Source organism: Podarcis filfolensis (assembly GCF_964270895.1).
Source record: "Podarcis filfolensis genome assembly, chromosome: 1".
NCBI classification, from domain to species: domain Eukaryota; kingdom Metazoa; phylum Chordata; class Lepidosauria; order Squamata; family Lacertidae; genus Podarcis; species Podarcis filfolensis.
The window spans coordinates 132,519,596-132,534,096 of record NC_139604.1 but is presented as its reverse complement, the minus strand read 5'-3'; the positions used below and the strand labels follow the sequence as shown (position 1 = coordinate 132,534,096).

Below are 14,501 nucleotides of genomic sequence, written 5' to 3'. Positions count from 1 at the left end.
TGGTGCTGGAGGAGACTCTTGAGAGTCCCATGGACTGCAAGAAGATCAAACCTCTCCATTCTGAAGGAAATCAGCCCTGAGTGCTCACTGGAAGGACAGATCCTGAAACTGGGGCTCCAATACTTTGGCCACCTCATGAGAAGAGAAGACTCCCTGGAAAAGACCCTGGTGCTGGGAAAGATGGAGGGCACAAGGAGAAGGGGACGACAGAGGACGAGATGGTGGGACAGTGTTCTCGAAGCTGCCAGCATGAGTTTGACCAAACTGTGGGAGGCAGTGGAAGACAGAAGTGCCTGGCGTGCTCTGGTCCAGGGGGTCATGAAGAGTCAGACACAACTAAACGACTAAACAACAACAGCAAAGCAAGTGTGCAGGCTTGAGGCGATGGCAGTTGAAATCCAAAATAACTGGAGGGCATCAGTTCTCACAAATGTAGAGAGACAGCTACCTATATGGATCTATATTTTAGGGATGCGGGTGGTGCTGTGGTCCTTGGGCTTGCCGTTCGGAAGGTCGGCGGTTCGAATCCCCGCAATGGAGTGAGCTCCCGTTGCTCCGTCCCAACTCCTGCCAATCTAGCAGTTCGAAAGCATACCAGTGCAAGTAGATAAATAGGTACTGCTGTGGCAGGAAGGTAAATGGTTTTCTGGGCGCTCTGGTTTCTGTCACGGTGTCCCGTTGCACCAGAAGTGGTTTAGTCTTGCTGGCCACATGACGTGGAAAGTTGTCTATGGACAAACGCCATCTCCCTTGGCCTGAAAAGCGAGATGAGCACCGCAACCCCATAGTCACCTTTGACTGGACTTAACCGTCCTTTACCTTTACCTTTTACCTTTATGGATGTCATCTCACCACCTCAGTCTGCCCTCAGCCATCCCCCACCTGCTTATTTACAACCAGTCAGAAGAACATCAGAAGATCTCTACTGGGCCACGATGATGGCCCATTGAGTCTGGCATCCTCTTCTCACAGTGGGCAACCAGTAGCCCCAATAAGAAACCCACAAGTGGGACCCCAGCACAAGGCTACTCTCCCCTCCTGCGACTGTCTCCCATCTGTGTTCATCACCCATGTCAACCTTGCTGGCCGTTCTTGTCCAAGGGCCGTACGGTGCCCCCAGATGCTACATCACCACCCTCACCCCAGACCAACCTTCAGCTTGTGCTCATGTTCCTTGTTGACCCGCGTCAACAGCTGAGCTTTCCTCCGGTTGAGGGCATCAATGAGAGCATCACACTGGGCAACGAGGCAGGCTTCAAACTCCACGCTGTTCTCCTGTGGGGCAAAACACCTGTCAGATGGTCCCAGTGATGGGGACAGTTGAAGCAGCTCCCATTACATGGTCTTGTCCTCATGCAAGTCTACCCTGACTTGGTGCCCTCCAGATGTTGCAGAGTAGGATTCACATCAGTCCCAGGGGTATGCCTGATGAGAGATGCAACCCCAAACATCTGGAGGGCACTAGGTTGGGGAAGGCTCTCCTGAGCTGCATGAAGATTCCCCAAGGCCCGCTGGAGGTGGCGGATTTTGACTAAGAAACGTATACATTTCATGTGCAGATGATGTGTACATTCTCCAGGAGGCCTGGTGAATGTGCACAATGGCTGGTTGTTATGCACATTTACCGCTGAACTAAGGACTCACCCACACTTTTCCTTGTCCGTTGCCTAGAAAGCATGGACCTAAGCAGTTCCTACCTTGCCCTGCTCCTTTCCTAGGAAAAACCCAATCTTTAGGTCTAAATCGGAGCAAACAGCGATCTGTGCAAAAACCAGATTGCTGTTTGCTCCAACTGAGCGCTAAAGAGCAGTTTTGCCCAGGGGTGGGGGAAGCAGTGGGACAAGAGAACATGTGGATCAGGGCCAGATTAAGAGCTTTAGAGACCATAAGCACTTAAAGGATTTGGGTGCCCTGTATATATATATATCTAATTCAAAATATAAACCATAATAAACCATAAAATAAATTTACACTTTTTGAAATGAAACAAAACCCACAGTAAAATGGGAAAGAGTGTTTATTTTTGTCTACTTCCACTTTATTTATATCTGGAAAAAATTCTCCTGCTTTTTCTAATTGTAGTCTTTGACCAGATCCTCAAAACTAATCTTATGTAAAACATCTGCTTCTACACTTAGTTGAGATAAGACATGCAGTCTGCCTTGTTGAATAGTTGTTCTGCTGGAATTTTAAATATACTTCAGCTGAGGAAATGAATGCTCAGCTGAGCCATTTGTGACCATGAATGTTAAAAAATCCAGCAATGGAAAATGTCTGCGGTGCCCCCCCTTTCCCTTGATGCCCTAAGCGTGTGCTTATTTTGCTCAGCCCTTACATTACCCCTCCTCCACACAAAAACAAGTAACACGCTCGAGCTACCGAGGCAGAATCAGACCCTCACAATCGAACAGCATCTCTGTGCTGCCTTGAGAAAGCAGAGCTCCTGCAAAACCTCCCCGGCCTTTCCAACCCATTCCTGGAGATCAAACCCCTCGACTGAAACAGTTGTGTGTCTCCATCCACAGCAGGGCTGCTCTGTTAGGCGAGGCAGGATTAGTCCCCGGAGGGATTACTGACATCAAGGCATACAAAGTGGGGAGAGGCAGCGGTAGGGGGCGGGGGTTTAATTTGGCAACAGCTCAGCCTGGCTGTGATGGATGATTCTCCACAGCTTAATGCGGAAAGGCGGGGAGTAGCAGCCTTCCTGGAAACCAAAGCCAGCCATCCACAGCGCAGGAGCCACACTTTAAATCAATGCCGCATGGAAGCCCAATTCCTCCGGAGGTTTGCATTAACCCACCAGGCACATTTGCAGAGATGTTATCAGGCTTGGCTGGGGGGCAGGGAGGCTGCACGGAGAATAATTGCCTCGGCTATGCCATATCTTTAGAAGATGCTGCTGCAGCAGCAGTGGTACCCAACACCTCTCCATCTTGCCTAAATACTACTTGGGGTGGGGGGAATCTAAACTGTCCGATGGTAATATTATTTTGAACTATATTCCAGCTGCCTGGGGTTTGACAAAGGGTCAGTGTAAACGGATTCTCCGCGCCCTTACTTTTGCGAAAAGACTGATATTATTCCGTCGGAAAGATAATATTTTAGTGTTTTGTTGGAAGCCGCCCAGAGTGGGCGCCATGGCTCCCTTAGATCAGTGGATGAAAGAGACGATGACTCTAGCGACATACGAACGGATTGCTTTGAAACACAGATTGCGTGTGGATAAATATTTGGAATCAGTTTGTAAAAAGCATAATGTTGTGTTAAGAATTTGTTGGATTAATTGTACTACTAATGTGCAGGGTTATTTTGGAGCAGGAACTCGTGGTAACCAAGTTCACTTATCTTTTTTTAAATTAAATATATTTTGTTTTGTCTGGGCAGGCTGGAAAGGATGTAAAACCCAACGCCCGAGCCAAAAATCCACTTATATCTGCAATCAATAAAGTTGTGGCCATTTCAAATCCAGATCATTGTCTGCTTGAGTTTATGGATCACATCTTACATTTAGCCACTGCCTGGGGGTGGGGGTGGCACTGCGACTGGGCCCACAATAAACAAAAAAACAAAGTGCTGCTTATGTGCAGTGGTACCTCAGGTTAAGTACTTAATTCGTTCCGGAGGTCCGTACTTAACCTGAAACTGTTCTTAACCTGAAGCACCATTTTAGCTAATGGGGACTCCTGCTGCTGCTGCGCCGCCGGAGCCCGATTTCTGTTCTCATCCTGAAGCAAAGTTCTTAACCTGAAGCACTATTTCTGGGTTAGCGGAGTCTGTAACCTGAAGCGTATGTAACCTGAAGCGTATGTAACCCGAGGTACCACTGTACTTATATATGCTGCTGTATTGAATTGTTTTGATAACTTTTCCTTTCTTTCCTTTCACATTTCTTTTCTTTCATATCATATTTTCACTGAATTTCTTAAATAAAATATAAATATTTTAAAAACCACGTAAGTGACATGGTCCAACAGAGCAGGCTTTGCCAACCTTGTGCCCGCCAGCTGTTTTAGGCCACAGCTCTCATCAGCCCCAGGGTTCAATGGACTTCCAATGCACAGAAAAAGCACGTGACTTTCTCCCCCAAAATGAATCATGGGAACCCTAGTTTCCTCCTCACAGAGCTGCAATTCCCAGGACCTTTAACAAACTACCAGCTGCTGGTGAAGGAATGGGTTTCTGTGCAGTCAGTCTGAAACTTCTCCAAGGGAGAATTTCTAAAATGTATTAACTTGAGCACTTGAATCAATGTATAAACAGAAACCTAGCTGTATAAACAAGTGCTCAAAGCCCTCTCCTTTATCAGTCCATGACGGCAATGGATGGCCTTGCCAGTTCCGAGTGGAGCAGGGATGGCACATCTGGGTCTTATCTTACATCCTGACCACACTGACGCACTGACCTTGTCAGGTCTGACAAGAGACCCGGGAACGGCGCCAGGAGTGCTCTTAGAGTTGGTGACCTTCTTACCCCAAGATAAGGAATGCAGGAACAGGAACAACCTTTTATGGTCGGGAGTGCTGGAACAGGAACATCTGTTTATGGTCATGGATGTCAACTTACGTGTATAAGCTGACGTGGTGGATTCCTGGGGAAGGGGGGAGAGGGTGCCTGGAGGATATATATACTGTATGCAATTTCTCTTGCTTTTGTGCTTGAGGTGAACCGATTCACGCAGTGCCTTCTGCTATCCGGAGAGCAGAATAAACTCTTTTTCTGAACCAAACCTCGGTGTCATTTGACTTCCTTCCTCCCGTCCGGGAGCAACGCAGACCCCACCAATCGGTAAAGTCTAATAAGGCTACACTGGGAACTATGGGACGGGAGAATGTTGTTCTTGTGTTCGAATCCTGCTTGCGCGTTTCCCACAAGCATCTGGGTGGCCACTCGGAGAAAGGGACGCCGGGCTCAATAGGGCATTGGCCTGATTCAACAGGTTCATCTCATGCTCTTAACCATTCCTGGGATACTTTGGGAGAAGTCATGTGCTTGACATGCACGCTGGATGCTTTAAACTATGGATGATTTAAATTATGGTGTGGATCTGCCCCCAGTCATCATGGTCGGCGGCTGATGGGAGTTCAAAACAGCTGGAGGTACTGGTTGTGTTTAGAATAGACTTATGAAATATTTAGAAAACTTAGTGATTATAATATTTGCATGAGATAGTATGGGAAAAATACAGAATAACAGATACAACCTTGCTTAAAATGTATATAGGAAGTGCAGTGTAAGTGATGGAAGTCAATTAATGAAATTTTATTATTCATTTCATATTGAAATATTTGTAGAAGATTACTTTCAGGTTAATGAAATGTTTAAAAAAGATATGAAAGAATGTGGTTATGCAGAAAAAGACTCCAAGTTTTAGATTGACATAATAAATAATGATTGTAAAATTCTGTCAAAAATATATAAGATATTGTTGGAATGGCATACGAAAGACGAAGAAGTTAAGTCGGTAATGATACAATGGGCCAGGGATTTTGGTCATAATATACAATTTGAAGATTGGGAAAAATTATGGAAAGATAACTTAAAATTCACTGCATGTACAGCGTTAAAGGAAAATGTGATGAAAATGTTCTATAGATGGTATATAACACCAGCAAAATTGGCAAAAATGTTTAAGACGTCTAATAAGTGTTGGAAATGTAAAGAAAAAGAGGGAACGTTTTATCATATGTGGTGGGATTGCAAGAAAGTTAAAAGTTTCTGGGAGATGATATATAACAAGCTGAAAAAGATGTTAAAGTATACATTTGTAAAGAAACCAGAAGCTTTTCTTTTGGGGATTACAGGAAAAGAGATAAGAAGAAAAGACTGTAAACTCTTTCAATATGCTGCTACAGCTGCAAGGATTCTACTGGCCCAGAAATGGAAACAAGAGGAAATACCAACGATAGAAGATTGGAGATCGAAACTGACGGACTATGCAGAATTGGACAAGCTAACTGGGAAAATCAGATATCTTAAAGACCAAAAGTTCATCAAAGACTGGGGGAAATTTGTAGAATATCTGAAAAATATATGTGATGTGCAAACGACGTTAGTGGGATTTAAAGAAGCATTGTGAAATCTAAGAGGTATTGTCAAAACAATAGATGTGGGAGGGAAGACTAAAGACAATACTAAAGGAGAAGGAATGTGTAACTAAGAGGTACAGATGGATGATTGTCAGAGAAGCTGAAGGAAGTTCGAAAAGAGAGAATTTGTTTGTTAAAATTGGATAAAATTGTTTATGTGTGTTGTAAAACAATAAAAAATTATTATAAAAAAGAGATATTTGTAGAAGAAATTTGGAAGAAATTCTTCCAACTTTTCTTCTTTTTTCCTCTTTGTTTTTTCTTCTTCTTTTTTCTTTTCTTCTTTTTTATCTTTTTTATATATGTGGGCTTATCTGAAATATATATATATATGTATGTATTTGCAATATTTTGCTTATATTTTGTAATAATTATGTTAAATAAATTAAATAAACCAAAAAAAAACAGCTAGAGGGCATCTGGTTAGGGGGCTGCTTGGCTGGGCAGTGAGCCTTGTTCACTAGTGGCCAGAGTTCCAATTTGGGCTTCCAGTTTCAGGTCCCTAAATGCTGCATCCAGCTCCCATTTCCACCCGGCGGATTCAAGAGCGTACCTGGATTTGCTGCACCATGTTCCGTAGTTGCACCAGAAATTCTTTGGCCTCCTTTGCTCTGTCTGAGAGTCCATTCAGCGCCTGAGACAGCTGGCTCTGTGGGGGGAAGGAGGAAAAATATGTGGTTAGAAGAAAGGACCCCATCTCCCAGGAAAAGTGCAGGCTGGTTTTAGCTGTTCCAGATGTGAGACTGATATTTACTCAATTTGATTTATTGAAAAACATTTAGCGTTTGTAAATGCAGCATAAAAACAAGCAGCCTCATTAAAACAAAACTACCACCCAAAACCGGCAGCGTAAAAGCATATAAAACCAAACAGAAATTCAGGGGATTTGGGTACATAAATCAGGGTCAGGGTCTTATGAGTCTGTGGAAGCCTCTGTACATGCTCAGAGAGCTCACGTTCTTGCACCTGCACCAGGGCTGGGCCTCAACATTCTAGGTAGGTTATGGAGCCTAATATTCCAAGCAGCTCAGAATCGCAACAGCTCAGGTTCAGCCAATGATTATCAGGAGGTGAATTTCACAGAAAGTGGTAAATACCGTATTTTTCACTCTATAAGACGCACCAGACCACAAGACGCACCTAGTTTTTGGAGGAGGAAAACAAGAAAAAAAATAATTCTGAATCTCAGAAGCCAGAACAACAAGAGGAATCGCTGCACAGTGAAAGCAGCAATCCCTCTTGCTGTTCTGGCTTCTGGGATAGCTGCGCAGCCTGCATTCGCTCCATAAGATGCACACACATTTCCCCTTACTTTTTAGGAGGGGAAAAGTGAGTCTTACAGAGCAAAAAATATGGCAATTCAGATCCTACAACCCATTATAATGCACTGCACTCCTTCCCAGTGGGGATCTTGCTCATATATCCAGCCAGAATTTTACCAGCCCGCTCAAAATGCTCAAGTCACCAGGATAGCAGGATTGTAAAGCCAGAACAAAATTAAGTGATTGGGGTTTTTCAGTATTTCCCCACTTACTGAAAGAAAAAAGAAAAAGGCAGTATTACAGAAGAGACACTCTGCTCATAGTCACTTTTTTCCCCTTATGTGAATTTACTGCAACCTGTGGCTAGAAAAATGCACTCTGCACATACTCAGATACACTACATGGTGAGGGCGTACTGCAAAAAGCAGATTTCTTTCCGTGCAGAGGAAGGGCCTGTAGAAGAAAACATAGGGCCTGAGCTTCTATGTTTCTATCTTCAAAGACACCACTAGCAGAAGTGACATAGTATAGTAGTCTTCAGCCCAGGAAAGGGACATCTAGCTAGATTTGACACTGGCCTCAACCCCTCCCCTGAAAATGAAACCCAACCCCAAATGTGCCCCCTCACATGCAGACATGATGGATTTAACCATTGCAAATTGTTGTTGTTGTTTAGTTGTTTAGTCGTGTCCGACTCTTTGTGACCCCCTGGACCAGAGCACACCAGGCACTCCCATCTTCCACTGCCTCCCGCAGTTTGGTCAAACTCATGCTGGTAGCTTCGAGAACACTGTCCCACCATCTCGTCCTCTGTCGTCCCCTTCTCCGTGGGACCTCCATCTTTCCCAACATCAGGGTCTTTTCCAGGGAGCCTTCTCTTCTCATGAGGTGGCCAAAGTCTTGGAGCCTCAGCTTCACGATCTGTCCTTCCAGTGAGCACTCAGGGCTGATTTCCTTCAGAATGGAGAGGTTGGATCTTCTTGCAGTCCATGGGACTCTCCAGAGTCTCCTCCAGCACCAGAATTCAAAAGCATCAATTCTTCGGCGATCAGCCTTCTTTATGGTCCAGCTCTCACTTCCATACATCACTACTGGGAAAACCATAGCTTTAACTATACGGACCTTTGTTGGCAAGGTGATGTCTCTGCTTTTTAAGATGCTGTCAACCATTGCAAATAGATAGCGGTATTTCTAAAAGAGAAAGGGAATCAGGAGTCATCATTTACTCCTTATCTTTTCCTAGCTCTGTGGACCAGCGCTTCTTCCTTCTCTGATTCTTAAAGGGACAGCATCCTTCTTGACGGTCAATATTCTTCTTGACAGCTCCTGTTAGTCATGTGATTCAGGGCAAAGGTGCATTTTTGGCCCCAGGGACAGATGCAATCGCAGCCATAGGTCCCTGGTTTTTAAAAGGGTCCCTGCTACACCACCATCCCTGACCAGCCCCTTTCCAGGGCAGGCCATTTGTGGAGTCTCCTGGTTAGCAGAAGGCAAAGGCACTGAAGGAAGAATTTCCTTCCGGATCTTTTACACGCTCTCAGTGGAAAAAGCTCCATCAGGCGGCAGTTTGATTGCTGAAGCGGCAGGCAAATGGAGCCCGGGCTGTTGAGACAATTACTCATCACCTCCTCGCAATCAATTGCTTCCACATTATGTAAATTGGGTGCCCTGAATTCACTGCACGGCTGGTTCCTGAGGTGCATCAATGCAGACACGGAGGCTTTTTCAGTGACAAGGAACCACTGGAAGATTTATGCCAGGAATTCAGAGGCAAATGGATGGTAGCACAAAAGCAAGGGAAAGGGGAAAGCTTGGTGGTGAAGCGCCTGCTTTGTATGCAGAAGGTTCCTGGAGCATTGGAACATAAGAACCTGCCTTATTCCATAGAATCAGAGAGTTGGGGAAAAGGTAAAGGGACTCCTGACCATTAGGTATCAGTCGTGGCTGACTCTGGGGTTGCGGCGCTCATCTCGCTTTATTGGCTGAGGGAGCCGGCGTACAGCTTCCGGGTCATGTGGCCAGCATGAGTAAGCCACTTCTGGCGAACCAGAGCAGCGCACGGAAACGCCGTTTACCTTCCCGCCGGAGCGGTACCTATTTATCTACTTGCACTGGTGTGCTTTTGAACTGCTAAGTTGGCAGGAGCAGGGACAGAGCAACGGGAGCTCACCCCATTGTGGGGATTCGAATCGCCGACCTTCTGATCGGCAAGTCCTAGGCTCTGTGGTTCAACAGAATATAAAAATACATTAGTCTATTAAACATTAAAAGCTTCCCTAAACAGGGCTGCCTTCAGATATTTTCTAAATGTCAGGTAGTTGTTTGTCTCTTTGACATCTGATGGGAGGGCGTTCCGCAGGGCAGGTGCCACTACCAAGAAGGCCCTCTGCCTGGTTCCCTGTAACTTCACTTCTCACAGCGAGGGAACCGCCAGAAGGCCCTCAACGCTGGACCTCAGTGTCTGGGCAGAACAATGGAGGTGGAGACGCTCCTTCAGGTAGGGCTTGGAGAGAACCTGCCCGTTTGTGTAGACAATACTGAGCTATCGGGACCAACGCTCTGGCTCTACACAAGGCAGCTTTCTATTTAAATCTTACGTTCTTATGTCCTGATAGAGTTTTCTGCACACCCCGTCTCTTTTCCGCTTGCATTAACAGATTTTGGAGGAAGAACAAAGATCACCAGTGTGCAGTGACCGGAATTTCGTCTAGGTTAAAGTGCTTTTCTCCTCTCCCACGACTTCAATCTTGGAAAAGGAGCTGGTGTCCTAGGATAGATGAGGGATGAGAAGGGGGAAGGGCACCCAGGCTTAACGAAGTAGAAAATGACCTTACAGTTGCCTCTCTAAGGCGGGGACCTAATGCAATCCTTTGTCAATTCTTTCTTGGGTAATTTATAGCAGCAAGGTCATTAAGATGGAGAGCTAATCAATGGAGGGTTCTCTAATTAAAATGACGCCACTCATCAGCCCTGCTCCCACTCAATTCCCCCTCTCTCAAGTAACATGGAAAAACACAGGGTGGGGGCACTGCCAAGAAGCTTCAGGGTGAAGATTTTCCAAGGAATACGAAACTAGACACAATCAAGAAATACACAAACTAGATACAGGTGACACCCCTCCGCCGTTTAGATTTCAGAAAGAGAAAGGGAATTCTCAGCAAATGTAAACCACAGCAAATCTAACCCACAGTGCCACCCACGTCCAATGTGGATTTCTGCCCTGACTGTCCACTCCGCCATTCTCCAGGATCTGAGCCGGCAGATCCCAGCCTGCTGAGCTTCTCCCCGGGGTCCACGTCTCCATTCCCTACACCAGGGGTCTGCAACCTTTAAGACAAAAAGAGCCACTTGGACCCGTTTCCGAAGACAAAAAAAACTGGGAGCCGCAAAACTCGTCATTATAAAAATAACTTTTTTGTCACTTTTTTATTATTTCTTTGTTTGACCCCTCAGAATTACTCCTCCTCATAGAAATAAACATTAAATTAACAAGTTACCTTTTTGTGTGTGTGTGTTCTTCACTCCCCTTCAAAACAGTGACCAGCGTACATGCCCCTTTTCAATGCAGTGACCAGCGTACATGCCCCTTACAATGTAGCGGGCGGGCGGGAAGGTGACGTCGGGACGGTGCGTGACTAACGCACGCACCGCCCCCATGCGACTTCACAGCCAGTACAGCGCCCACCACAGTGGGGAGTGTCGGGGCGCACAATGCGCCTCCTCCCCTTGATAGTATTCGCCCCAGAGCTGTGGCAAAGGTGTAAAAGAGCCACATGCGGCTCCGGAGCCGCGGGTTGCAGACCCCTGCCCTACACCTTCTCACCTTCCAACCACTCTCTCCAAGATGCCTCCATGGGCTTCATGACCATACTGACCTAGAGGAATCGGTGCTCTAACTCAGTATGAGACAGCTTCTCGTGTTCCTAACATGTAAACAAGAGTGTCCAGGTTCACCTGGCAACTGTCAAACCAGGTGCACTTTTCAAGGAGCTCTTTCTCATGCTCATTTTGGGGCTAAATCTGAGTCATATGTGGCTTCCAGAAAAGACCGTACAGGTGAGGCCACACACCTGTGCAAGGATCCAACACTCAAACTTGTGGACGTCCAACAACGCTGGATGTTGGAAGATTCGGGACAGATAAAAGGAAGTACTTATTCACACAATTAAACGACGAAGGCATACAGTGAGAGACCATGAGAGGAGAGAATATTGGGGCCATGGTGGCAGGTTTCCGACAGGCTTTTTTGACCACTGTAAGAACAGAAGGGCAGGGCAGCTGTCTACCAGCTCCGTCTGGTACGCAGGCTAAAACCCTCCCTGCCCACGGAATGTCTCACCAGAGTGGTGCATGCTCTAGTTATCTCCCGCTTGGACTACTGCAATGCGCTCTATGTGGGGCTACCTTTTAAGGTGACATGGAAACTGCAATTAATTCAGAATGCGGCAGCTAGACTGGTGACTGGGAGCGGGCGCCAAGACCACATAACACCGGTTCTGAGAGATCTGCATTGGCCCCCAGTATGTTTCCAAGCACAATTCATAGTGTTGGTGCTGACCTTTAAAGCCCTAAACGGCCTCGGCCCAGTATATCTGAAGGAGCGTCTCCACCCCCATCGTTCTGCCCAGATGCTGAGATCCAGTGCTGAGGGCCTTCTGGCGGTTCCCTCATTGTGAGAAGTGACGCTACAGGGAACCAGGCAGAGGGCCTTCTCGGTAGTGGCACCTGCCCTGTGGAACGTCCTCCCATCAGATGTGAAGGAAATAAGCAGCTATCCTATCTTTAAAAGACATCTGAAGGCAGCCCTGTTCAGGGAAGTTTTTAATATTTAACGCTGTACTGTTTTTTAACACTTGATTGGGAGCTGCCCAGAGTGGCTGGGGAAACTCAGCCAGATGGGCGGGGTATAAATAAATTATTTATTATTATTATTATTATTATTATTATTATTATTATTATTATTATTAACTTAAGTTGATGGACTATGCGCAGCTTGCACACCTAACATATAGAATAAGAGATCAAGAAAAGCATACATTTAAAGAAGACTGGAAAATGTTTATTGAATATATGGAGAAAAATTACGTTCATTTGAAAATGTGGGCACCATTAAGATAAATTCAGCAGTGTATATAATGTATATAAGTTTTGAATGATGTAATAATGGAATGCTGAATGGTCTAGTTTGGGGTGGCCAGCTCCCGAGAGACTGCGATCTACTCACAGAGTTAAAAATTGGCAGTGATCTACTCCCTTTTTGGGGGTGCAGGGCAAAGATGTTGAGCTTTTTTAAAGGGAGCCTAAATTCGGGGGGAGCCAATGATCTGCTGGTGATCTACCACAGACGTCCAGTGATCTACCAGTAGTTCACGATCTACCTGTTGGACATGCCTGGTCTAGTTTATATAAAATATGCAGGGGTTTATGTTTTGTAAAATGAACCACGGAAAGAGAAGAAGGGAAGTCACTGGTATCTTACGGATGTAAAAGTGAGTATTTTAAATGGTAAAACAGAAAAATTAATAAAAATTATGGGGGTGAGAACAGGATGTTGGACTAGATGGGCCAAGGCTCATGTTACATTCTTATGTTTGACACCAGCAATCCACAGCCAGGAAACTCCCCGGCAGAATTAAATAAGTAATGGGGCAGTTGGAGGCCAGGATGCCTCCACAATGTACGAGGGGGAGGGAGAGAAAAGTACATTATTTCCTGGAGATTGCACACCAGGCATGACGTCAACCTCTGTAACATTTGCAATCCCTTCCCCATTCACCCCAAGAGGCTTTCGCTCAATGGCTCAGCCTGCTGGAGGATTATCAGCGGTTCTTTCAGACAGCTGCTCCGGAGAAGGCAAGGGCTGGGTGGGCTTACGGCTTGCTGGGATGCTTGGTTTGTGGAAATTGCACAGGGGATCTGCCTAAGCCGCCCAACCCTCCTCCTTTTGGCCTTTTGCAACCCATTAAGGGATTCCAGCACTCTGGGGGGGGGGGTAGGGGGGCTCTTGGGCTGGCAGCTTCTGCAAAAGAAGGCTTGTGCTCAGATGACCTTGGAGAAGGAAGGACTGTGTGTGTGTGTGTGTGTGTGTGTGTGTGTGTGTCTGTCTTTCGGTTCTGGAGGAGGCTGCCCAGATTGTAATTAGCAGGCCATCTTTTGTGCCTGGAAAGCCAAAGTGTTGCTTCGGGGAGAAATGAGATTACTGGAGCAGAGCGAAGGAAGGCACTTCTGGGGAGGGAGTGAAGGGAGAGGGGGGAGCAGAGAGAGGAGGAAGGGAAAGAAGAGGCAGAGAGAGAGAGAGAGAGAGAGAGAGAGAGAGAGAGAGAGAGAGAGAGGGAGCGCAGACAGAGAAGGATTAGCCAAATACAGAAGCAGCTAAAGGACCCGGACTCTGGATTCGAATAGGAAGCAGAGGGTAGATGACGACAAACAGGGCATTTTAATTTGTTCCACAGAGGAGGGTATTGATTTCTCCTCTGTATGAGCGATGCTCTTTCCACACTTGAAAGAGAATAAAAACCCACAGTCTCGATTCTTGTGTTTTGGGATGTGATGGTACATCTCCTACCTGTTCATTTCTGCCTTTGGTTTTTATTGCGTTTATATCCTATCTTTTTCTCCAGGGAGCTCAAGGCGGATTATATGGTTCTTTCCTCCGCCCCCTCAGTTTATCCCCACAACAACCCATTGAGGTAAGTTGGGTCACCCAGTGAGATTCATGGCCAAGTGGGGATTTGAACCCTGCTTTCTCCCGGGTCCTAGGCTGACTCTCTAACCACTACACCACACTGACTTGCTGTCATGAACTGGCAGGACGACGGGGAGGAGGAGGAAGCGGTGGAATAGGATCCTGGCGAGGGGTGTGGCCGGGACTGGGACACGCCCAGGCAAGCTGGGGCTGGGGAAGGAGAAGTTGGTATAGGAAGTACCATATTTTTCTCTCTATAGGACACACTGGACCATAGGACGCACCGGACCATAGGAGGGGGAGAACAGGGGGGGAAAATTCTCCCCCTCTCTGCTCAGCACCCCTTCAGCGAAGCGGAACCTCCATTTCTCCTCCCGCTTCGCTGAAGGGGCGCTGCGCAGAGAGGGGAAACTGTGCAGCGCCTCTCCAGCGAAGCGAAGCCTGGAGAGCAAGAGGGATCAGTGTGCA

General features: G+C 46.4%; 1 protein-coding gene across 6 annotated transcripts in view; it reads right to left on the bottom strand.

The window, feature by feature from the left end:
* Nucleotides 1-14,501, bottom strand: part of TRIM9 (tripartite motif containing 9) — a 72,920-nt gene that overhangs the window by 41,368 nt on the left and 17,051 nt on the right. For all 6 annotated transcript variants that reach the window (XM_083612845.1, XM_083612847.1, XM_083612846.1 and 3 more), the window contains exons 2-3: nucleotides 6,640-6,735; nucleotides 1,153-1,275 (exon numbers count right to left, since the gene is read on the bottom strand). In XM_083612845.1, the coding sequence (XP_083468971.1) occupies nucleotides 1,153-1,275; nucleotides 6,640-6,735 (219 nt within the window). The remainder of the gene's footprint in view (nucleotides 1-1,152; nucleotides 1,276-6,639; nucleotides 6,736-14,501) is intronic.